General features: G+C 43.2%; 1 protein-coding gene and 1 pseudogene across 1 annotated transcript; one reads left to right on the top strand and one right to left on the bottom strand.

Annotated features, from left to right (window-relative positions):
* The first annotated feature begins 5,280 nt into the window (after positions 1-5,280).
* On the top strand, positions 5,281-25,238 carry WDR82 (WD repeat domain 82). Its single transcript, XM_004419787.3, has 9 exons — positions 5,281-5,726; positions 10,849-10,946; positions 13,568-13,634; positions 18,721-18,820; positions 19,323-19,439; positions 19,677-19,832; positions 20,293-20,362; positions 21,234-21,376; positions 22,384-25,238. The coding sequence occupies exons 1-9, from the start codon at positions 5,566-5,568 to the stop codon at positions 22,411-22,413; spliced, it is 942 nt and encodes a 313-aa protein (XP_004419844.1). The 5' UTR covers positions 5,281-5,565; the 3' UTR covers positions 22,414-25,238.
* On the bottom strand, positions 16,687-17,443 carry LOC101401274 (deoxyuridine 5'-triphosphate nucleotidohydrolase, mitochondrial-like; annotated as a pseudogene).
* Positions 25,239-26,007: the final 769 nt, after the last annotated feature.

Here is a 26,007-nt window from a genome sequence, read left to right as displayed (position 1 = left end):
GGACTAGCAGTTCTCAAATTTGAACATGCATGAGGATCACCTGGAGGGCTTGTTAAACTACAGATTGCTGAGGCCAGCCCCACGGCCTAGTGGTTAAGTTCAGGGCACTTCGCTTTGGCAGCCCGGGTTTGGTTCCCAGGCACAGACCTGCACCACTTGTCGGCAGCCATGTTGTGGCACCAACCAACATACTAAATAGAAGAAGGTTGACATGGATGTTAGCTCAGGGCGAATCGTCCTGAGCAAAAAAAGAAAAAAGATAAGAAAAAAGTTAAAAAAAAAAAAACAGTTAATATTTAAACAAAATACAAATTGCTGGGCTCCACCCCTAGACCTTCGGGTTCAGCAGGTCTGGTGTGAGAATGAGTTTTTGATGAGTTCCAAGGTGAAGCTGATGCTGTTGGTCCAGGGACCACACTATGAGAAGTTTAAACTAATCAGGATTTATCTCAGAGCACTGGGCTCAACTCTTGGCAAATACACTGCCACTCAGAGGAGGAAGGATACCTGAACAAAATCAGGATTCCATCAGAAAGGAGCAAGAGGAGAAAACTGTTGGGTAGGTAACCATTAATGTCTGCCACAGAGTGACCAAAGAACAGTTAGGAAGAGACAAGAAGGAGTGTGTCCAGAGAGGTGAGAGGAAAGTCAGAATGGAATGATGTCAAGGGAGCCATGGAGAAGCGATTTAGGAAGAGAGTGGTCAACGCTGTTAATGTCATAGATATGGCCAGGAAGATAAACACTGAAAAGTGACTACTGGATTGGGCAACTAGAAGATCTTTGTTGATCTTAGCAAGAGCAGTTTTATTTTGAAGATGACACATGGGAACAGTTATACAAAATACAAAGTTATTTACATATAATTATCTGCTACTGATGCCAAATGCTAGAACTAATTCCTAGTGTTGAGACTGGTTTTCCTGGAATCCAGGTAAATAGGTGAGTGATAAGAGGAGGCAATGGGGTTTTGATTCACTGCTGAACAATGAAATAAGTTTACTGAGACATAACTCAGTGTTCTGAGCTCAAATTTCAAACACAGCCACATCCAAAGTCCTAAATTACAGACATGAGGTCATGGTTATGGAGGAAAGGTTTGCACATCCTTATCTATTTGCCAGTCCACACATCATTCTCCATGTATGTTCATATATGTCTACTTACCCATCAATTCCCACCCACTCTTCTCTATTTATGCATGTTTATTGTCTAGCTTCACATATATATGTAGTTATCTACAGATAAATCTAGGTTCTGCCACTTGCTACTGGAATACCTCTCTTAGCCTCTATTTGCGCATCTTTGAAATAGAGATAATAATTGCATCTCTCATAGAGTTGTTGTGAGGATTGAGATGATGTGTATAAGTAAAAATGTGTATATAATTGTTATTATGTGTATTCTGTTATGTGTATGATAACTGTTATTTTGGCTACACATGCTTCACTTTCTCCACGTGTAACATCACCAGCTAGTGATTGATTCCTAAGTGTCAGATGAGTAGTTTTTAAAGTATATTTATACTGTATGATTCCAACTATATGACATTCTGGAAAAGGCAAAACTATGGAGACAGTAAAAAGATCAGTGGTTGACAGGAGTTGGGAGCTGGGGAAGGATGAATAGGCAGAGCACAGAGGATTTTTAGGGCTGTGAAAATACTCTTTATGATAACATAAGGATGGATATGTGCCATTACACATTTGTCTAAACCCATAGAATGTACAACACCAAGAGTGAATCCTAATGCAAGCTATGGACTTAGGGTGATTATGATGTGTCAATGCAGGTTCATCCATTGTAACAAATATACCACTCTGGCAGAAGATGTTGATAACGGAGGAGGCTATGCATTTGGGGACAGGGTTATATGGGAAATCTCTGTACCTTCCTCTTAACTGCTCTAAAAAAATTAAGTCTTTAAAAAAAGAGAGAGAAAAAAATGGGAAAAAAATAAATGGACCAATCAAATATCTGGAATCCTTTGACTAAATTCATTTATTCAATTAACAAAATATATTGAGGGCTGGCCCAGTGGGCTTATCGGTTAAGTGCGCACACTCCGCTACTGGCAGCCCAGGTTCGGATCCCGGGCGCGCACTGACGCACCACTTCTCCAGCCATGCTGAGGCCGTGTCCCACATACAGCAACTAGAAGGATGTGCAACTATGACATGCAACTATCTACTGGGGCTTTGGGGAAGAAAAAAAAGGAAGAGGATTGGCAATAGACGTTAGCTCAGAGCCGGTCTTCCTCAGCAAAAAGAGAAGGATTCGCACGGATGTTAGCGCAGGGCTGATCTCCCTCACACACACACAAAAACAATATATATTGAGGCAGACCCTGGCTGGGCTCTAGATACAACGGGAAGCAAAATTAACTTACAAACACATGGTGGAATAGTATGTAGCTATTCAAAATGATTGTGTAGTTCTGTATTTATTGACCTGGAAGATGTTCATAGTATTATATGAAAAGGATAGGTTATAAATAATATTATATTATGAACCCATTCAAAATATATTTCAGGGGAAAAAATCTGACAATTTCTACGTCAAAATGGTAAAATGTATGTTATGTATATTTTGCCATAATAAAAACAAATGTAACAGTAGCTACTTCTGGATGCTATGGTTTTTTTTTTATAATTTTATTTTATTTATTTATTTATTTTTATAATTTTATTTATTTATTTATTTTTTCCCCCCAAAGCCCCAGTAGATAGTTGTATGTCATAGTTGCACATCCTTCTAGTTGCTGTATGTGGGACGCGGCCTCAGCGTGGCCGGAGAAGCAGTGCCTCAGTGCGCACCCGGGATCCGAACCCCGGCCGCCAGCATCGGAGCGCGCGCACTTAACCGCTAAGCCACGGGGCCGGCCCTGTTTGTTTTTTTATTGCTTATTTGTATTTTTTAGTTTTTCTGCAATAGATGTGTATTTACTTGTGTGAAAATTAAGTAAATAAAAGAAATCATGATTAAAAGGAAAGGAAAAATAAAAAATTAAGTCTGATGCTCCTTAAGGCAATCTGATTCGCTTCTGACTACAGCTTACCCCTCCATTCACCTCCCACAGGAGCCACTCTTTCTGGGTTTTTTAAAGTCCAGCCTTTAAGGCACTGTTGGATCGGAAGCCAGGAGAGCCCCACTATAACAGAGCAGGGAGCCAGGCCAGAAATGTGTTAACAGTGAGAATGTGAAACAGGCTGAGGCATTTCAGGTTGCTCTTAAAATATGAAAAAATGACTTTTTCCATTCCAAAAATAATTCAGGAAGTCAAGTCTTCGGAGGAAGCTTCAGTCGGTCTTAGTGAAATCTGGGAAAGGTACAAGAAGTACAAAACTTGAAAGATACCCTGCAAAGATTTCTTTTGGCTGACAACGTTCAGTAGATTATGGCTATTTCTGTGGTTATTTTTGTAGGTTAAGAAGGACCAAAAAACGGTATCTCACTGAGTGTATTCACTTCCCAACAGTTTCAGGACATGGCCCCGATCTGTCCTTGTTGCCATTTCACTATTCAAAGCAGGCTCTACATCAGCCTTTCTAGCCTGTGAAATAAAGAAGCAGGAATTGCAGGGAAGTGAGCGCTCTGGGGCATGGAGGACTTTTCTTTCGTCGCTTTGCAGTTTGGAAGGTTGCCATCCATTCGCATTTCACTCAGACAGGCTTTTTCCAGATCCCAGAACAAATTGTACCCAGAAGCTCTACTCTTTATCAGGAGGCAATTGAAGCCCTGACTTGGGCATGATCTTGCCCTCTCCCCTCAGAGAACAACTTTTCTTTATGAGTAGGGATCCTGGCTCTTCTTTTACCCAGGGGATGGGACACAACCCCTAGTTCTTTCCAGGAAGACCCCCAACTGTCCCAGGGTTTGTTTTGTTTTTACCATTGTCCAGGTAATGTCTGGATCTTTGGATAGCACATCTTCCTAATATCAGTGATTGTAATATTTTACAGTCTTTCCTCTTCGTTTTGCTTCCTCTTTAGCCACTGCATTTTAGTGAAGAAAATAAATAGGCCTCTGTCTTCATTGTTGGAGACTCCAAGCAATTAACCTTTTGAGGAGCTGTGCACAAGTTAGAGATCTATGAAGTCTCATAGGCTGCATGGAGTTTTAACACCTTGCCCAGAAAGTTAAAGCCATGGAGCGTGGTACCTATTCTGTGATCAGATATTGCTTTCCTTTGTTAGGGATCAACTTTCTTCCTTTTAAGGCTAAGAATCCCTTATATGAAACTCTGAAACAATCCCATTGACTATGAGGGTAACGCAACTGTTGTACATCTTGAATGTGGTGGTTGGTGCTTGCATGACTGTACATGGGTGTCAAAATTAATGAAACTATCCATTAAAAAGGCTGACGTTCACTGTACATAAATTATACCTCGATTAAGAACACCAACAACAATCCTGTTTAGTAACATGGAAAAATGTGTAAGACACAATACTAAAGCAGGAAAAAAAAATGGTTGCATCTATAAAGTTTATGTAGATATATGAATAAGGAGGAGGAAGTCGGGAGAATTTAAAACTTGTATTTTGTTGAATAATGAGATAATCTTCCCTTTTAAAAATTTCTTTGTAATGATCCTATGAGTTTTGGAGCTGAAAATATATTTTAAAACTTAAAGATAAGTATTTATAAAAATGTGTTGAGCTGTACACAAAATTAGTTCACCTTATGCACTTTACGTTATATATCAATTTAAAAGTTTTTAAAGAAGGCTTAAAGAAAAGTTCTGGGTGGTGGTCACAAGGATGTAGTATATCCAAATGAAAAAAAATTCATCCACTTAAAATTTGGGCAGCCTACCGTATATTATACCTCAATAAAAAAATACAGAAATTGAAACTCCATGCTGGCGCTGTGGTGCACGAGCGGCCACAGCCCGCCAGTGATCGGATGACTGACTCCGCCCCAGAACAAGCCTCCAGGGGCGTAGGCGACCCCCGCAGTACCTGCTCTCGCGTGGCTCTCGGTCAGGGGGCCTGCAGGCGGCGCCCGAGTGTCTCAGGGGGTTGCGATCCCGCACACAGGCCCACGACTCCGGGGAACCAGCGGCCCTCGAGCTCAACCGGAAAGGTGGTGTGCATCGCCACCCCTCCCGCCCCACCCCACAGCGCGCTGGGGAATCGCTGCCGCGGACCACCCAGCCACTCCACTCCTCGCCGGCAGCGCTGACGCCACCAGCCCGCCTCCCCTCCTCGCGCCGCCGTTCCTGCCCCGCCCCCTTTCCCGGCGTGCGCCGCGGTGAGGCTTCTCGCCCTCGGCTTCTGCCTGTCGCCGCAAGATGGCGGACACAATGAGCCGGCGCCGCGCCGGTTGGCCCTGAAGCGAGTGTGGCGAGGAACTGTCGGCGAGGCCCCATAGTCCAGGCAGAAGAGCGTTGCACGAGCAGGAGCACGGAGAGGAGGGGGTGGCCTGAGTGTCGGCTCCCCACTCGCTCGCCGCCGGCGCGGCGCCCGCCCCGCCCGGGTCGGCCCCTCGGCAGCCCGCCCGCTCGCCGCCGGGCCCCGCCCCGGCCCTGTGCCGCCGCCGCCGCCTCCAGCCGCCGCCGCCATGAAGCTGACCGACAGCGTGTTGCGGAGCTTCCGCGTCGCCAAAGTCTTCCGCGAGAACTCGGACAAGATTAACTGCTTCGACTTCAGCCCCAACGGCGAGACGGTCATCTCGAGCAGCGACGACGACTCCATCGTGCTCTATGACTGCCAGGAGGGCAAGTGAGTGCGGCGGCGGCCCCGGCCCGGGTCTGTGTCCCCTCCCTCTCGGGGCCCAGCGCCCGCCGCGGCCCGCCCTCCGCCCCGCTCCGGCCCCTGCCTGTTTTGCACTCGCTCCTGCCAGGGCCGCTTCCACTCCGAAGCTGTCCAGGAGACCTTTTCTTGTTCAAATAATGATAGTAATATTATTATTTTGTATGTCTTCGGTGTCCCCAGAGAAGGCTTCTGCATCGCCTGCCAAACCCCACCTTGACCTTGACCTTTAAGCGCCGGGTCCGCCCATCCCGGCCTGGCAGGTAGCTCTCCGGGTCTGTCAGAGCTACCGTCGGCGCGGGCCCCGCACGGAGCCCCGGACTGCTCTCCCGCCTCGTTCGGCGTCAGCTCGCTCCCGCTGCCCACTCCTCCGTGACCTCGATTCCGCCTGGCACTCTGCCCGGCCCTGCCCCTCCGCTTCCCGCGGCCTTTCCGCCAGAAGGCCGCGCGGGTTGCACTTCTTAGCTGTCAGGATCCGTTTGTTGTGCCTCTTTGGGCCCCCATTCTTTTTCTTTCTGTTCCAAATCGTTCAGTGACTCCCTCAGTCCCGATGCCCGCTTTTATAGTTAACTTTTTTACAGCATCTGAAAAACTTTTCCTTTCTGCCAGACACAAACGAGTTTGGCCGCCCCATTCCGACCTGAATGTGAACCTCCCATTAGAACAAAGAAAGCATCGTATAACAATTTCGTGTTTCCTCTTACACTTTTTAAAAAAATTATACTTTATGACTCACTCGGATTTATCAAAATTCCGAGTCTGATCATGAAATTTCTATGTTGCTCCAAGTCTTCTGCAGACCCACTACACCTGCATCTCTGCAAAATCTTATAAGCACAGCATTTTGCCTTTTTCCCTCAGGACCTTGTCAGCTTCACCTCACCCTTGTAGACTTGCTTTCTCCAAGTCCTTGTTAAATTGCGAGCTCCTTTGGAGCAGCAACTGGTTTAGGCTAAATTTGATTTCTCCTCAGCCGCCTTCCGCAAGCAGGCTTGGGATGTTTGGTTTAATTTGGTGGGTACTGGTTTTGTCAGACTTCATTTTGTTACTTAGTTCCAGATCTTATTTTTTGAATCCTTGAGTTTTTCTCTATCTTCTATAGCTGGTCCCTTTCCTTTTTTTTTTTTTACCGACGTCTTCTATAAACTTTCTTTTGGAACTTGTGTCTTCATTTGTGAATTTGGTTATCTAAAGTAATGCTGTTTTGGTCTGAGCTATAATACCCTACACAATTTTTTCCCACTGGGGCTATGAAGAAGTATTATGTAACTGGCTCTGTACCTGCCTGCAGTATGTGGAAGAGTGGCTGACCTATAGTGGTGGTTCTGGGGAAAGAGAGATGTTAGCTGGACGGATGCTGAGTTATTTGAATCAATGTTATTCATTTAGTAGGTGGATGTCTGTCCAGGTCTGGCCACTTGAATCAGCTTGGAAGAGAGAGTAACGTGTAAAGTTGAGGTGGGGTTGGAGTTGTGGGGTCCTGGAGCTAGAAGTAATTCGAAGCTGGCTTGCTTGAAATATTTTGTGCTTGTGCACAGATTAGAACCTCTCCCTGGAACCTGAGGGTGGAGATGCATATCGTTATTCAAAGGAAATGAAGGTTATGATAGCATTCCCTCACAGCTTGTCTCCAAATGTGGCATAATTTTGACTTGTTGGGAGGGATGACAGTGACTTGAAGTCCTGTCTTTTTAAAAGTAAAATGTTAATTTTATGAAAAAATGCAGTTTATTTAGTCATGTAGCGTTTTTTACATAATTGACTTAAAGAAAAGTTACAACGTTTCAAAGAACTCTCATATGACCCAGTAATTGGTTACATTTTGCTCCCTTTGCTTTATCTTTCTCTGTGTAAATATTTATAGGTATGCATATTTTTTCCTGAATCGTTAGAGAATAAGTTGAAGGTATCGAGCCCATTTATCCCTAAACACTTCAACATGGATTTCCTAAGCACAAGGACATTCTCTTAAGTAACCGGAGCAAAGTTATCCAAATTAGGAAATTTAATATTGATACAATAGTGTAGGACATGCTCTTTTAAATTTTCCCTTATCAATTATTTATTTTATTTTTTCCCCCCAAAGCCCCAGTGGATAGTTGTATGTCGTAGCTGCACATCCTTCTAGTTGCTGTATGCGGGACTCGGCCTCAGGATGAACGGAGAAGCGGTGCCTCGATGCGCACCCGGGATCCGAACCCGGGCCACCAGCATCGCAGCGCGCGCACTTAACCACCAAGCCACAGGGCCGGCCCTAAATTTTCCCTTATCAATTAATTGTGACCTTTTTTCATGGTGATCTGTGGCAACAGTGGCCTGGTAATTAGGAGACCTGGGTTCTAGTTTGGCCTTGTGACCAGGTATATGACATTGATCAGATCACTTCCCTGGATATTAGAGGACCTCTTTAGCCTTTAGGAGCCCATGATTCTAAGTGGTAACGTGAAGAAAAAATTTGCCACTAGTGTAGGTAAAACCAGCATTGGAAGACAGGTAATGTTCCCTGGAAGTCATAGTATCTTTTTAGATGGTACTAATGTTAGAATTTGGGAGTTTGAAAATGGCTAAAACAGGATTCTTGATGCTTAATATTTTCCAGTTAACTGTTCATTTAAACTTTCTTTATAATGGAGTTCATCCATTGAGTGATTTTTTCGACTTGAAAGAATATAAAGGGTATTATCTGTGGTAGGTGATGCAAATTATTCAAAAAGAAGGCTTTAATATTATTTATTCATACCTGATCACCAGGATCATGGTTTGTGGAAAGCACCTTACCAAAATATTTGTGAAAAAATGTTGTGCATGAGCTTTGTAAAGATCCTCTGAAATGGATGCAATACATTTGGATCTTACTTTCAAACTAGGAAATGATAATGAGGTAAAAGAGTTCTCTTATTAAAAACAAATTTCAGATTAGTGTTATTGATAAATTTGAGACAAATAGGTCATATATAAGTGAAACTAAAAATTTTCTTTACACCACGCCCTTTAACCTTGTCTCTTCTGGCTCTGTCTTCACTATTTTTTCTTTTCTTTTATTTATTTATTTATTTTATAATTTTATTTATTTATTTTTCCCCCAAAGCCCCAGTAGATAGTTGTATGTCATAGTTGCACATCCTTCACATCCTTCTAGTTGCTGTATGTGGGACGTGGCCTCAGCATGGCTGGAGAAGCGGTGCGTTGGTGCGCGCCTGGATCCGAACCCGGGCCGGCCCTATTTTATTATTTTTTTTTATTTTTTTTATATATATTTTTTTCCCCCAAAGCCCCAGTAGATAGTTGTATGTCATAGCTGCACATCCTTCTAGTTGCTGTATGTGGGACGCGGCCTCAGCATGGCCGGACAAGCGGTGCGTCAGTGCGCGCCCGGGATCCGAACCCGGGTCGCCAGCAGCGGAGCGCGCACTTAACCGCTAAGCCACGGGGCCTGGCCCTGTCTTCACTATTTTAGACTGAAATACTAGGATAAGTAAGCTGCTCTTTCCACTGGTAGAAGCAAAGTCAATTATCTTTTGAGAGTGAGCACACGTACACGCTCTCAGACTCGCTCACTCACTCGCTGGTTACCACGTAGTAACCTGATGGCAGAACTCAGGATGGTGGACTCGACAAGGTAGCCTTTGAGCTGATCATTTTAGTTGATCTTTCAGTAAAGGTAAGAATGTGGAAAATTCAGTGCATTTGGAGTGAGAAGTTTTGTTTGGATAGGTTTTAAGTAGGGAAACCCTTGACCTCACTGACATTAACAAAAATTGAAAGTGCAAATGATTGACCTCGTAAAGCTGCCTGAGTCATCTGATTGTTTAGCATCTAGGTTCCAAGAGGATTTTACCGTGAGAGGGTGAACTTTTTTTTTTTTTTTTTTGCTGAGGAAGGTTCACGCTGAGCTAACATCTGTTGCCAGTCTTCCTTTATTTTGTATGTGGGTCTCTGCCACAGCATGGCTGACAAGTGGTGTAGGTCCATGCCTGGGATCTGAACCCTTGAACCCGGGCCACTGAAATGGAGCATGCTGAACTTAATCACTAGGCCATGGGGCCAGCTCCCATCTTTTTCATAAATTGGAACTCTTGGTAAACATTGGTACAGGATTTATGAAATCTTCCTACACCTAAATATAGAACATTATGAAGTTTTGGTTAAAGATTTTGGTGAGATCAGTTTCAGCTTGATCTTCAAGGTTCTATAGAGGGAAAATTTAAGGAACTTGAACAAATGGATTGGTAACCTTTAGCTTGGAAATATGTGATTTTACGTTAAAGTAAAAAGAAAAGAACCAATGACTAGTTTTGCGAGGGAGAATTAGGCTTGCCTTCTAAAAGGCTCAGTAAGTGCTTTGGACCTGTAGGATAGGGAGGATGGATAGCTTCTGCAACAGCGGGTTATATTAGGAAAGGCAAGCAGTTTTGCATCAGGTTTCAATTTTGATAAATCATTTCTTCTTGAAGAAAGTTTCTTTCTAAGTGAATAGCTTATGAAAAGTTCTGGCCTCATTGGTTTGACGTATTCCCATATCCCTTTTTGTTATAAGTTATGACTTGTTTTGTGTGCCTTTCTTCCCCAATAGGTGTACTTTTTTTTTTTTTTAATAATTTTATTTATTTATTTTCCCCCAAAGCCCCAGTAGATAGTTGTATGTCATAGCTGCACATCCTTCTAGTTGCTGTATGTGGGATGTGGCCTCAGCATGGCCAGAGAAGCGGTGCGTCAGTGCGCGCCCGGGATCCGAACCCAGGCCGCCAACAGCAGAGCGCGAGCACTTAACCGCTAAGCCATGGGGCCGGCTATAGGTGTACTTTTTCTCAAAGTTTACTTTTGAACATTGTAGTAAAGACTGAATTGAGCCCTCAGATTTACTTCTTCCTAACCGTGGCATTTGGTGTTTAGAGGTGAAAGGCTGTTGCACTTGATTGATTTGTTTTGTTTCCTCCCTTTTGGAAAAAATTCTGTTTCTTTCCAGTGTTAGAGCTTACCAAGAATCCTCACCCTTGTCACATCATTCAAGTGCATCTCTTTATATGAAGATCACAGCTTTTGGTGATGGAGGATTTTGATGGTTTTCTTTCTCTGTCCATTTCCTCGTCAGACCAAAGAGAACCCTGTACAGTAAGAAATATGGCGTGGACCTCATCAGATACACTCATGCAGCAAACACAGTCGTTTACAGCTCTAACAAAATAGACGGTAAGCAAGCTTTCTTTTTAGGAAGTTACAGTCATGGTTTCCTTTGTTAAATAGTTCACGGAATCTTTGTGACTACTTCTGCTTTGGTTATAGTTACCTTAATTTAAATATTTTCCAGTGATGTTAGCAATGCTAACATTGTTATGACTGAAGTGATGCTGGAAGCAAGTCACTAGTACTTTTGAAGGGCTTGAAACTGAATATGAAAGGTCTCCAGTGGAGAGTGGAGAGTGGCAATAGGAATTGTATTTATGGTTTGTACTTCTTGAAACTTGAAAGAATACTTTTAGAACAAATAGAAAGACTACTTGACACACAGCAAGTGGTAAACAACAGTACCTTCCTGTTCAAAATATATAGGTTTGAGAAAAGTTTTCACAAATCTAGAGCTATGGTGGTTTAGAGGACCTTAGAAGAGTTTTTGGTGTATGCCCAACATTTTATGATCTATGTCATAAAGGACAGTGTACTAACCTTAGTTATCTTTGATTCCAGGGATATTTTTTGATCTGAATTTTATCCCTTTTAACTTTTAAAATAAGCTAATGTCTTTGAAGAGTAAAGAGTTATTTTTAGAAATTAAACTTGTGAATTTCTTTAATAAATGGTCTCTGTTTTTATCTGTATTTCCCCTGGGATAGGTCATTCTCAGTTGAAGATAGTCTGGGTAATTGAGCTGTAACACTTGCATGTTAGGATTCCTTTTTTTCTTAAACTTATCTCACTGATTTATTGATTGTTTCACTTTTGCAGTAAGATTTTTCTAATGTCATTCAACAAAGATTGCTTAGACTGCTATTTTGGCTATGCCTGTCTCAGAGCAGATGGGCAGAGGTTTTTTTTTTTTATGAGACTTTTCTGCCTGTACTTGATTTTTAGTAAGTATATCATTTCTACTTTTCATGCCTCTGTTTCAGAAGTGGTTTTCTAAGTAAGCAGTGCAATTGATGGTTTTGGACAACAATATAAAACATTAGGATCCTGAGGAAACATATCTATGTGATCATCTGAATGACTGGTATATTTCTTCTGTTGGGGTGTTTTTCTGGGTGATTAAATGAGAATTCTCCAAATATGGTGCAAGGTGAGGCAAATGTGTGGCACTTGCAGCGTTGCTGCCAGGCCTCTGCTGTGAGAATGTTGCCTTTCCTGTCTGAAGTGCGTCCTGAAGAGTTTCTCCAACGCTCCGTTTCCTTTTGCCTGATTCCAGGCTGAGGTAGTAGTTTGTACAGTTTGAGGGTCTATGATACCACCCGGTACAGGAGATAACTGTACAGGCCACTGCCTTGCCAGGAACAGCGCACCAGCTACCGAGTGGGGCGGAGAGGATGGCGACGCCCTGCTTATCTCTGGGAAACCAGGTAATGGGGAGGAAGTCTTTCTGCTTAGGGCAGGTGAGTAGTTCCTAGCAATAGAACAACCAGGAAGACTTTGTAGTTGTCATTTGAAAACTTTGAAGATGTTTTCAAGGAAAACTATGTAGAGTTCAGCTTTGGAACATACAGAGGGTTCTTTTCCCTCTCCCAGGTTAAATGCCCTCTTGTTGGAAAGTATCCCTGTGAACCACTGGGATGACTTGGTGCTTTCAGCCTCTGTCTTGTGTTCTGTTTGCCTCCAGAATGTTCTTTCTCTGCTTTCCTTTCTGCATTTTGGCGCCATTTCCTATTACTTCTTTCTCAACAGTTGTTCCTTATTCCTAGTCTTTTTAGAGACAGAGTACTTTCCAGATCTATTCTTTATGGCACTTCCCTCCCTTCCCATCACCCTCTTTTTTGTTGGTTTACTTTTTCAGATAGAATCATTTGGTTTTTAAGAGTGTTTGTCTTATTTTCCCCAAGCACAAATCTCTATGATTATTCATTTCTTGGATATTGTCAAAAATCTCGCTGCTGTTACTTGTTGGTATAGTTCGTGAGTTTGATTTTTAAATGTCTTGAGATCTTTTTAACCCAGGTTTCCTCATTTCTTCTTTTGGCTACTTTGTTACTGTTTTAACTCACTTCTCTGATACACAAGGGACCAGTGGATAATTGGTTAATTAGAAAAGAAGTAGTAGGACATTACTTTTCTTCCCATTTTGTTTAGTTTTAATGTAAATTGTATATCCAGTTAACATTCAGATGAGGTCAGGGTTGGGCTGACAAGCTGTTGGAGAACCCTGGACAAACTTATTATGTCCGAGTCCAGCGTGATCCTCAGCTTAGCATGGCTGCTTAATTCTTTGAGCCTGTTTCCTCAGCAGCCAGATGTTTTTCTTTAAGGCTTACCATTCTGTGGGCACTAAAAGTATTGTGGGATTTTTTTGTAGGGAGTAGTGACTAGGGTGTATTTGCAGGACAAGTTGCATTGTAACTATGGAGAAGCCAAAAATTGGTAGTAATAGTGATTTTAACATTGCTCTATATGCTGTCAACTTAAGAACTCTGCTTTTGAATTATGTGACATCTGTAGTGCCTACTCTTCAGCTGTGGAGAGGAATTATTCACCATTGTTTATTCACACCTTTGCTTGGGTTATGGAAAATAATGAATTCTTTGACCTTGTCTTTTCAAGATGAAAATGCAAAGTAAATTCCTTCAAAAACAGTAGGATATCATAATACCTTATTTGTGTTCTTACAGATACTATTCGTTACCTGTCCTTGCATGACAACAAATACATCAGATACTTCCCTGGACATAGCAAAAGGTAAGAAGTAGATAGTTAGAGAAGTAGACAGTTCTTTTATCCCTGAGGTTATCCAGAGAAAAGACGAGTGGAGAAATTTTATTAGTGAACTGAAGCTAGTTCCTTACTGCTTTTGGACGTTCTTCTTAGTCTTCTCTTCTCCCTAAACAGTCAACTCTTGATTAACTGAGGTTTTGGAGGCAGGAGTACGACTTGATAGATAAACTGAAATCTGTTAAAACATAATTAGGAAAAATGTGGATTAAAGACATTCAGTGGAAACCTATGTAGTAAAAATTACATTTGGCATTTAGGAACCCCAAATATCAGATTTCCCTTAATGAAAGGACCATTTATGTGTATGAGGCCTTCCAGTATAGGTGGCCCCCGTTTTAGCAGGCCCCTGCTCTACATAAACATGTTCCACGTGAATATTTTAATGAGGATGCAAAAAAATTAATAAATAAAATTGTCCTTTGTTACTTTTGGAAGTCAAGAAGCTTGTTTCCTTACTCTAATTTGTAATGCACATTGCTTCTCTCTGTCCCCTACACCAATTCCCCCGGTATTTTTCCTCCAATTTTTCGAGTTTTGGTTGAGTTTTAAACACATTTTCTCTTGGGTGATATTTTAATCACTGGAGGTATTTCCTCTTGCTTTCATTTGCAAATGTATAGTAACCCAGTACGGCTTGGAGTGGTACAGAACCCTGACAGGAGGTGGGCCTAGAGCACCCTGTTTTTGGCTGTACTTCTGATTGGGCAGAGTATTTCTGTGTTGCTGAAAATAAGAAGTGGCAGCTGTTGGTTCCTGTGTAGTTCCAGACAGAGAATGGCTTGCGACAAGTAGATGTTTTTGCTTGTTTGTAGTCGAATTAATGTTCACAGATGTATTGTCTGTAATTGAGTTGATTGCAGTTGTTCGAAATTCTTTCCAATCTTCCCAATTATCCAACCTCTTGACCTCCTGATTCTTTTATTTATTTATTTATTTATTTTCCCCCCAAAGCCCCAGTAGATAGTTGTATGTCATAGCTGCACATCCTTCTAGTTGCTGTATGTGGGACGCGGCCTCAGCATGGCCTGAGAAGCGGTGCGTCGGTACGTGCCCGGGATCTGAACCCGGGCCGCCAGCAGCGGAGCGCGCACACTTAACCGCTAAGCCACGGGGCCGGCCCGACCTCCTGATTCTTAGTAGATGACTTTGTCCCTTCTTTTTTGAGAAAATTAAGGCCATCCAGCATGAATTCTTTTCAACTTCTATCCTTTCCACCTAAATTCCTCTCTTCCTTAGAACCCTTTCCTTGAGAAAAAACTAGCCTTTCTTCCTTGACAAAACCAACCTCCCCGTTTCTGCTTACTTCCATCTCTTTAGCAGGACTTTTCCTTGCTGCCTACAAACTTACTTGGTCTTCCTTATCTTAAATCTATTTCTTGAGCTTATCACCCACTCTTTTTCACTGTCAAACAGGACAGAATAATCTATACTCCCATCTCCACCTCCTCACACTCAAACGCTGTTTAAATCACTCTCAGAATCATCTATGAGGCTTTTTCCAAGCTCTTTTACTTCCCTTTTCCTGCTATCTCCAGTTAAAATCCACTGCTTTGGGGGTTTTTTTGGTGCTCAGCTTCTGAGTAAAACTTCTTTTTTCCTTTGGCAGCTGACTTTTCCCATCTGGGTTCTGTTCTTGCTATTCTTGGCCTCTCTTTCTCCTTTGAGTCTAGAATAAACAGGTTCTACCCAGCTATTTTCCCCTCTTGGTATTTTCTCAAATAACTTTATCACTGATTTCATTCACCTCTACTTAGATGGCTTCCCAAATCAGTATTTTTAGCCCACGTCTGTTATGATTTCCAGACTCAACTTCCACCTACAGGTTTTACATACATCTATGCAGATGTCTTTTCCATGCCTCCACCTGACAGGTCTGACACGATGACGGAGGTCCATCGTTATATTCCTTGGCCCAGCTTCTCTCTATCTGCCTCTGTCCCTTCTAATTTTCCCGACTCAAAGCCTCTGTTGTCTGTTCACTCCCTTCCCCTGCCTCATATCCAGTGAGTTGTTAAATCTTACTGATTCTACCTAGGTTTAACCTCATGTATCACTCCTCCATACTCTCTCCTTTCCTTCTGTCCTAGCTCATGCCAGGGTGTTAATCTCCCCATCCCATCCCTCACCATCCTACTTCAGCACCCTGTGAAGTAGGATGGTGAGGGATTCTGACCACTTCACAGCCTCCCACAGGAAGCCTTAATGGTTCTCTACATCTCCCTGCTCCTTCCTGTCAGAGTCAGGTTCTCCTCCCTCTGGCTCTGATCCATTTTCCCAGCGTTATTTCCCACCGCTCCAGTTGAAGTGAACTCTGGGCTGCTTCCTGAACATGGACCTCATGCCTTCCTATCTAGCACCTTCCAGAAAGGCATCTCCCATTGAAACCCTGTTCACCACAGGTGCTGCTTCTTCCAGAAAGCCTTCTCTGACCCTTTCTTGGAGTTGTCTGGACTAGAAACTTAAGCTTCTTTAGAGTTGAGGTCTTGCTTCTCCTCATTCCCTGTACCTCTCAGCATAGAGCATGTGCTAAGATATTCTTCCTCTGAGCTTTTGACCTGAATACCATGGCATAAAATTATATGTCCATATGCATTCTGCTCACTCTGTTTTATTACCACCTCAGCATTCCCAGGAAATTTTGGCTTATAGAATCTTAAATTTTTTTTTTTTTTAAAGATTTTATTTATTTATTTTATTTTTTCCCCCCAAAGCCCCAGTAGATAGTTGTATGTCATAGCTGCACATCCTTCTAGTTGCTGTATGTGGGACTCGGCCTCAGGATGGACGGAGAAGTGGTGCCTCGATGCGCACCCGGGATCCGAACCCGGGCCACCAGCATCGCAGCGCGCGCACTTAACCACCAAGCCACAGGGCCGGCCCAGAATCTTAAATTTTTAAGTTGAGGAGCTAGTGCAGATATTAACTCAGGTATATTGGAAGAATTTTTTTCCATAGGCAAAAACTTGATCTTTAAGAAAAAAGTACGTTTTCTCACTTTCTATTTATGGCATAAATGTTAATTCTTTGTAGTGGAAACAAAACCTTCCGAACCGCTTTCGTTGTCATCCAAAATCTGAATTTCATCTATTTGTAGTTAAAAAATCCCTTCACAAATGAGCTGTTTATGGGCCGGCCCCGTGGCTTGGTGGTTAAGTGAGCGCGCTCCACTGCTGGCGACCCGGGTTCGGATCCCGGGCTCGCACCGACACGCTGCTTCTCCGGCCATGCTGAGGCCGCATCCCACATACAGCAACTAGAAGGATGTGCAGCTATGACACACAACTATCTACTGGGGCTTTGGGGGGAAAAATAAATAAATAAAATCTTAAAAAAAAAAAAAAAACAAATGAGCTGTTTAATTCAATCACCTTTTTGACTTCAAACTTTTCTTTGTCAAAATGAAACAATACAGTACTAACATTTCCCTCTATAATCTTCATCTATGACACCAGATCCTATATCTATGAAGTATTTTGCATCCAAGCCAGAATGTGGAACTACTCTTCTATAACACCCAGAAGGAAGAGCCATCTGAATGTCCGTTTTCATGAGGGCTTTCTCCCTAGGTACTGTAGAATCATAGGCACTATACAGGTCATAGCACGTGGCCCTCAAGGACCCCCTGGTTGGGGTCATGGCGTGCTCCAAGAGGCAGTTAAAGCAGAGCTGCATGCCATCCTTCTCCATAGGCCAGGCTCAGATGCTGGCGAGGTCGCAGGTGTCTTTTCAGAGCAGGGCATGGCAGAGTGAGAATATGAGATGATGGGGACAAGAGAGCTTAGGATGAACCCTTAGAAGAAATGTTTTTCAGTGAATGACTCTTAGTGATATAAAAGGGGACTCATCAGAAATATGATTGCTATTAGACAGGCCTGTGGCTCTCTAAGTGTGGTGCCCAAACCAGCAGCAGTCTCACTATCACCAACAGCTTGTTTGAAATGCAGATTCTCAGACCTTACCCCAGACCTACTGGATTGGAATTTCTGGGAGTAAATCCCAGCAATCTATTATAACCCACCCTCCAGATGATGCTGATGCCCCTCAGGTTTGAGAACATTGGTATAGTCCACAAAACTCTAGTCAAGGAATCATGCCTTTTTTGTTTTTTTAATTGAGATATCGTTCAGTACCATAAATTCACCCTTTTAAAGTATACAGGTCATTGATTTTTAGCATATTCACAGAGTTGGGCAACCATTGCCACTATCTGATTCCAGAACATTTTCATCACCCCAAAAAGAAACCCTGTACCCATTAGCAGTCACTCCCCACTCCTCTTCCTCCCAGTCTCTAGCAACCACTCATCTACTTTCTGTCTCTATAGTTTGCCTATTCTGAACATTTCATATAAATGGAATCAGATGATATGTGGTGTTTTATGTTTGACTTCTTTCACTTACCATATTTCCAAGGTTCATACATGTAATGTGAATCAGTACTTCGTTCCTTTTCACTGCTAAATAATTCCATTATATGGATACACCACATTTTGTTTGTCCATTCATTAGTTGATGGATGGACATTTGGGTTGTTTCCAATTTTTGGCTATTATGAATAATGTTGCTGTGAACATGTGTACATTTTTGTGTGGACGTATGTTTTCATTTTTCTTGGTTATATACCTAGGAGTGGAATTTCTGGGTTATATATTAACTCTATCTTTAACTCTTTGAGGAACTATAAAACTTTTCCAAAGCAACTCTACCATTTTACATTCCCACCAACAATGTATGAGGGTTCTAATTTCTCCACATCCTCACCAATACTTATCTCTCTTTTTGATTATAGCTATGTTAGTGGATGTGAAGGGGTATCTCGTTGTGGTTTGATTTGCATTGGAATCATACATTTTTATGCTGTAGCTTTAAGTTGCTTTTTTCATTATATTAGTTGCTTTTGATTATTTCAGATGGTTTGTGTATGTGTGTTACTTAAAGTGGAAGTTTTGGGAAAACAGGTACATATAGGAAGGCAGGTAGAGTGGTTTAGAGTTCAAATCTAAATTTGCAGATATTTTGCTTCAACTCCTATTCATCTTAATGCATTGCAGGGTGGTGGCCTTGTCCATGTCACCTGTGGATGACACTTTCATTTCTGGGTCTCTTGATAAGACCATTCGACTCTGGGATCTCCGGTCTCCTAACTGCCAGGTAATGGTACCTCACAGTTAACACTTTGAGTATTTTCTGTGGTAGGCACTATCATCAACTCTCCCTCTCAAGGAAGGGGGAAAGCAGTGTTTCCATTCTGGGATCCCAGTGTCTTTTTAAACTTTGGAGAAAATCTGTTTTCCTGGTAGGTTGCTGGTAATTAAGCAAATACCCTAATCCAGTGCATTTTGCATTATGCTCTGTGGCATACTGCTTTAAAAACTGGTTTCCTGGAGCCTTTGGGCTATAGCTTTTAGCCTCAAGGAATTTGTTTTTATTTGAATTCAGTGTCTATAAAATTGTACAGTTAGGATTGAACTGAAATCAGTTATATGGAGACCTTTTTTTAAAAAGCCTCATTTTAGTTTTTTTATGTTTGGTTTTTCTGTTTTGTAGATAGGCTGTTATCTTTGTGTCCCTTTGTTAGTTTTCATTGGGAGACGTATATTATATAGTGGTAGGATCCTGGGTTAATTAACTTTTTTTGTTTCCTTTTTCTTAGGGCCTCATGCATCTACAGGGCAAGCCAGTTTGTTCTTTTGATCCAGAAGGGTTAATTTTTGCTGCAGGTGTCAATTCTGAAATGGTCAAACTTTATGACCTTCGCTCCTTTGATAAGGTAAATCTTTGAGCTATCTTGATATTATGGAAGTTTTGAAGGGTAAGATGGACATTTAAGAGCCTTTTCTATGGTAGAGGAGATATGTGGTAGATATTAGAGAGTGTCAGAGCAGTAGTTCATCCTCTGCTTTCCCTAGTCAAAAAGGAATCTAAAGGGATAGAATGAGAGTTGGCTATGGCAGAAGGAGTTACTGATATGCCTTGGGCCTGGGGCTGCTATTTTTATCTTTTGCAGGGGCCGTTTGCGACCTTTAAGATGCAGTATGATCGGACTTGTGAGTGGACAGGACTTAAGTTCAGCAATGATGGCAAACTCATCCTCATCTCCACCAATGGCAGCTTCATCCGTCTCATCGATGCATTCAAGGGAGTGGTGATGCACACGTTTGGGGTGAGCTGACAAACACGTTTGGGGTGAGCTGACAACCTTTGAGCATGGCTGTTTCCATGCTCGTACCTGCTGGGCTGAGAATTGTGTTAGCTGGTTGGTGGAAACCAGCAGTTATCCTTGACTCACTGATCGAGGCATGGACTTGCATTTTCTTCCTGCCCATGAAGTTATTTCTTTTGGATTCTAAGACATTCACTTCTCACCCAGTGACCCAGGTTTGGTGTTCAGATAGAAAATAATTCCTGACCGTAACATTTTTTCTTGCCCCCTTGAATATGGAGTTGGAGATAGGGGGTGAATTGTAAAGGGTAGTGGCTGAGTTTGGAACCTTGGTGGCACTGTACATGAGGAGGAGAGGGTTTCACAGAAAGGAAGGTTATATGTGTGCTAGGTTACTGTTTGTAGGCAATTATTTTTTATTAATGGCACTGTAACGAGAGAAATATTCTGCTTTTTTTAGGGTTATGCCAACAGCAAAGCTGTCACACTGGAGGCCTCATTTACTCCAGACTCTCAGTTTATTATGATTGGTAAGCTTCCTTTATCCTCCTTAGGGGTTATTTCTCTGGTACTCTGCATTTGTTTATTTATATTATTTTTATTAGTTTTAAGTAATTAAGATATTATTTATTATCCTGTTGATAGATGTTCTCAGATTTCTGTGTAGCACATTATGCCAAAGGTATAGTGTCTTTAAATTATCCTGACTTTGCAGTTCTTTACTGGAAACTGGCATTAATGTTGGTCTTCCCTGGACCAGCATTAGAGTTAAACTCTATAAGCACCATCTTACTAATAATGCTGACTTCCTGGTATAACCCTGTATTCAGTTGTCGTAGTGGCTAGATGTTGGTAGCATAATGGTATTCAGCCCCCTTTTTATTTTATTTTATTTTATTTTATTTTTTTATTTTTATTTATTTTTTTGTGAGGAAGATCGGCCCTGAGCTAACATCTGCCAATCCTCCTCTTTTTGCCGAGGAAGACTGGCCCTGGGCTAACACCCATGCCCATCTTCCTCCACTTTATATGGGACGCCGCCACAGCATGGCTTGCCAAGCAGAGCATCGGTGCGCGCCTGGGATCCGAACCGGCGAACCCCAGGCCACTGCAGCGGAGTGCGCGCACTTAACCGCTTGCACCACCGGGCCAGCCCCTCAGCCCCCTTTTTAAATGAGAAAACTGAAGTCAGAGGGCAAGTGACTTGCCCAGGAACAAATAACTAGGGTCAAGATCAATTACCAAAAGGTCCTTTCTTCACTGCCTCTCCTCTCTCTCAATTTCTGCTGAGGGCTGGGTCCTGAAGCTTGGCCTCTCTTCAGATATCAATCCATGTTTCTTTCCCACTTGTCTTTGTATTGTGCCTTGAGCTGTTGTATTTTCCTTGATCATTTTCTTTAGGTTCAGAGGATGGCAAGATCCATGTCTGGAATGGAGAAAGTGGTATAAAAGTAGCTGTGTTGGATGGCAAACACACAGGTCCCATTACCTGTTTGCAGTTCAACCCCAAGTTCATGACTTTTGCCAGCGCATGTTCCAACATGGTATGTGAACAACTAGAGATGTCCTCAACCTAGGGGCCCATTCTAGTTAGTGTTGTGGGTGCTTTAACGAGCACAACAAACTGTGTTCTAAATAGTAAACTGCAAGCACCCAAGTTCATGTTTCTCAATTGGTAGCTTCCCTGTTCCACCTCTTATTATCTGATCTCTGGCTGGTCTTTCACTTTTACTCTACTTTGCATGATCTGGGATCACCTCTGAGTTCCTGGGAGATCTTAGGCCAGTTTCTGCTCTGGCCCCTGGTTTTATGCCCAAATTACCTGGGGCTACACTTGACAGCTTTTTGGCTTCTTAAAATACTTTGAAACCAGCCTTTTGTGGCTGCAGCCTTTCAGTTTTCCATTCCACTCAGTTTATGCTGAATTCCTCAGAAATTCTTACAGCTGATCATAACTCAGCACTTAGAATTTCCTCCAGGCCTCTGTCTCTTCCTAAACAACACTAGCAGAACAAAGGGTCAGAGTCTCAGCCTCTAGTTTCCTCTTGGCATCTCCTAAACCTACCTGGGTTTTTGGGGATGAGGCATTTCACTACTAGCCTGCCCAGAACACACTAGCCTACCCTCTCTCTTTTTTTTTTAACCAAGAAAACAGTGTCAGGAAAAAATGCAGCAGAACCATCCAGTCCAATCCTTCTCTTTTTTTACAGCTCAGGAAGGAGAGGGCCTGTCTGAGGTGACCTGGTGGATTAGCAGTGAGGCTAGGTTACCCAGACACCCACCTCCTGGACAGCACTCCTTTTTTTCCTTACCACTGGACCACTGTGGTAGAAGGTAGACAGTGTTGGAGGGAAACAGAACCAGCTTACTTTCACATAAAGGGAGGAGTGTTTCTCCATAAATTGCCAGAGTCGGTCAGGAGGGAGGGCCACCAGCCATAACTCCAACATTGGGGTTGGGCACCTCGATGCTATGGGGAGGGGTAAGAAGAACCCTCAGCAGTGAAGAGAGAGGCTTGGCTTTTTAAAGTTGACTTATGTTCTCATTCCAGGCCTTCTGGTTGCCCACCATTGATGACTGACCCTGATGCAACTCTGCTGTTTCTGTACAGTGAGGGTGGCCAGCAGAAAAAACTCAGAGGGGACTGAGATAATAGTGGGATTGGATCATTTGACTGGGCTGAAGAGCATCCTTCCGTGTGGCCCCCATGGATGTGCTGTACATCTGCTCAAAAGAAAAAAAATTACTTTGCCGAGCTTCTTCAAAAGGACTCTTGGTGTGGCAGATTCAGTTGGGACTCAAATTTTCCAGCTGTCACTGCACCAAGCTCCTCCAGAGGAGTGACCAGATTCATGATTTAGGGTATGGTGGGGCCTTCAAGACGCCTTCAGTTTTGAATGTATTTGCTTCTGAGGAGCCGAAGGCGAAGTTGTTAATTCTGTACACCCGTTCTCCTACCCCCAGAAATGCATGGGAAGCCACAGTTTGGTTTTTGAGATGCTTGGGCAGCTCAGTGCCCCTTGCCCTCATCCTGCATGTCTTGTTACTGGGTCTCCCTGTGTCATTGTGGCATTATTCCACAACCATCATGTTACTTAGGTGCCAAACATTTACAGAGATAAGTCTTCATATATCTTGGAGTCCGAAAGGGACAGATACAGAAGGACTTTGCATGCCAGGAAGCCTGGCAAGTTAGTTGTATGAGGGTGGGTGATCTGGGCATGCCCCGGGCTCTGGGTGTTGGATGGGAAAAGGCCCAAGAGCTTGAAAGGGAGAGGGGTAGCAGATAAGTTTCTAGGGCTGGAAAGTTTAGCAGCAGCATGGTGTGGTTCCCTGTCATCAAGACAAACCCACAGTCCTTCTGGGTACCTGCCATGCTTAGTTGCGTACAAAAGCAAGGTGGCAGTCTATTTTTGTACGTGAGATACATCACATTTTCCTGTGGGCCAGTATTGTGGAGTGAGTCTGAGTTGTTTACACTGATGCCTTCCCTGCCCACCACAAATTGTGTACATAGTCTCCAGATGATACCACCCCTTAACCCAGCTCCCAACCAAGAGCTGGCTCTAGGCCTGTGTTATATGTTATATTTAGCCTTTTATATATGACCTGGGGTTTCTGTTGTTTGTATTTTAGCACAGTGTGTACACCTTCATTTAAATATATCTGTGTGTGTGCATACATATATATGTATATGTATGTATGCATATATATACATAAAATATCTGTCATTTCTCAGAGTTCAGCCAAAGGAGATGGAGTCCTACAGCCCAGGAGAAAAACTGTATCCTTGCTAATAGTGTTTGCCACAAGTGTTAGTGAGTCTTCCCTATTACCTTTTTCCCTTCGGGAGACTGAATGAAGCAAAGCTTCAGGTGTTTGCTGTTCCCATGGCAGCTAAGTGAGGGTCTTGGGATGACTCCCTTGTGTTCCTCAAGGCGCACTTTGGGGCCCTCTCTCCAGTATTAGCCCCCTTTTTGCCCAGTGATGCTTTGTCTGCACTTGTACATGTATGACAGTCACTTTTGCATGCCTTTTGTGTCTGGCTTCCAGCATTTGGGGACAGGGTGCTGCAACCAGAACATTTTCAGTTTGTCTAATGCTTCTTTGCCAATTACAGGTCACTTCTGTTTACCTGGTATGTCTGCTTTCTTGCTTCTTTTCTTTGCCTTCTGTTGGGAGAGGGAGGGGTTCTGATCAGGGTTGAAATCAGCTACAGCTGGCTCATGGCCTTTTCTTTCCCCTGCATGGCCTTCTTAGAGAAGGATGAGTGGCATGTTATTTCACATTATGTTCCCAAACATTTAAGCAACACATTCCCTGCAGATTCAGAAACAGGCTCAACAAGGTGAGGACTTGCCCAAGAGTACATAGCTGCTAGGGGAGAAAGCAAGCCATTACTGCCTCTGTTCAGCAGCAGGAATAGGCTTTGAATTGCTAGTAATTACTGTTTTGTTTTTTTAGCAACAACTTTTTGACTTGTTTCTCAGACTTAAAGGGCAAGGGATATACATCTTTCGCAAACAGACGAATCTGCAGCTTCTGTGGTGCCATCCATCCACTGTATAGCTCTGCCTTCTCAGAGTGGAGGGACTTCTAGAAACCAAATGATTGAGCTGTTCCTGCCCACTCCTGGCTTTCCACGATAGAAAATTTCATGGTAGGAGTAACTGTTCAGAGAGAGTGCTTGGAACTCTGCGTTAACAAGAAAGGCTGCATAGTTAACATATCTGCAACCAGGGCAGCCACCAAGCATGACTTGCCTGTCAGCAGGAAGATGATTTGTATTGAGTTCCTTTGTGTCCAAAGCTGAGGCACTATGTCCTTTGAAAATATGCACCGCATGGCCTCTATTTCTGGGGACTTGTGGCTGCAGAGCTGGCTCCTGAGTTGGGAAGGAAAGGGAAAAGATGCAGCTGGAAGTGACTGGAGATGATGTGGTGGTGGGAATAAGGCAGAATAAATGGGGAAGAGAGGCTGTGAGCCAGAGAGACTGAGGGCTGGGGCTGCAAGGATTCTCTCAGTGGGAGCCAGAGGTACGCAAGCTCTCCTCGGGGAAGGGCCGTTCACCACACTTGGAAGAGTCAAGGCCAAAGCCACCGATTTGTATGTGACATTGACACTGCACTGCTCAACCACCAGCCAGTGGGGTATTTTTTTAGAAAAAGCTTCCCTGTTGCAATCATAATTAATGCTTAAGGAAAATTTGGGAATTTTAAGAAGAATCAGTTGGCCGCCCAAATGCTACCACTGTTAATCTTTTGGTGTTAAATGTTCCTCTAGACATTTCTGTGCATAGATTTTTGGTGTGTTTACGTAGTTGTTATTCTACTGTATATACAATTTTATGTCCCTTTTGTACTTAACATATAAACATTTTTTCCATGTTATCTGTCTTAAACAGAATTTTATGGCTGCAGCCTCCTCCATTGAGTTTCTGTAGCATTGTTTGCCTGGTTCCTAGAGTTAGAGGGAGGGATGGGTTGTCTCCTGTTAGTCCTCCAGGCTCACACTGGGACTCGCTATAATGCTGAGTGGATGGATTGTTGGGCCTCCTGGGATTGCCTCTGACTGCTCCTGGTGACTAAGGCCTGTGGGCTGGTGGGAGGAATCCCTAGACCCAGCCGTCAGCGCATAGCAGCCTGGGTCTCCTCAATCCCAGGCTCTGTTAAACAGCCACAGGGCCAGAAATGAGTGACTGAGAAAGGTTATCCTGAGCCAAGCTTGATCTTCAAAGACTGCATCTGGCATGTACCTGAGGCTGCATTTCATCCCCCACTGTTACCTCAACCTTTGATCAGATTGGCAGCCTCATTATTGGAATAATGTTCGTGCTGCTAGGCCCTGGCTTCTAGGGGGCAGGATAGTGGGGCCTCTTTGAGGCTCCTGCACCAGTTGTGGCAGAAGGCGAGGCCAGCTGCTTGGTAACCCATTGCCTGGATGGTGAGTTGGTAACTTCTAGAGCCTGTGTTCTAGCTCAGCATCTCAGAGCTGTGGGACTTGCTGTCTGCCTCTTGGCCCTCTCTGAACCAGAGAAGACAGCCGTGGGCCTGCCACTTTGCCCATGGTTATTGGAGGTTGGCCAAGGGCTCTGAAGGAGCATCCCAGCTTGTGAGTAGTAGACCTTGCATAGGCTCTCCTGACACAGACTGCTCAAGGAGGAAGAGACCCCCCC

Source organism: Ceratotherium simum, chromosome 5 (assembly GCF_057802395.1).
Source record: "Ceratotherium simum simum isolate JZ-2026a chromosome 5, ASM5780239v1, whole genome shotgun sequence".
NCBI classification, from domain to species: Eukaryota; Metazoa; Chordata; class Mammalia; order Perissodactyla; family Rhinocerotidae; genus Ceratotherium; species Ceratotherium simum.
This window is presented reverse-complemented; position numbering and strand designations above follow the sequence as displayed.

Coding starts and splice junctions, on each gene's coding strand:
- WDR82 (XM_004419787.3), top strand. CDS start 5,566: ATGAAGCTGACCGACAGCGTGTTGCGGAGCTTCCGCGTCGCCAAAGTC. Junction 13,635..18,720: donor TTCCCTGGACATAGCAAAAG/GTAAGAAGTAGA, acceptor AATGCATTGCAG/GGTGGTGGCCTTGTCCATGT. Junction 21,377..22,383: donor CCAGCGCATGTTCCAACATG/GTATGTGAACAA, acceptor TTCTCATTCCAG/GCCTTCTGGTTGCCCACCAT.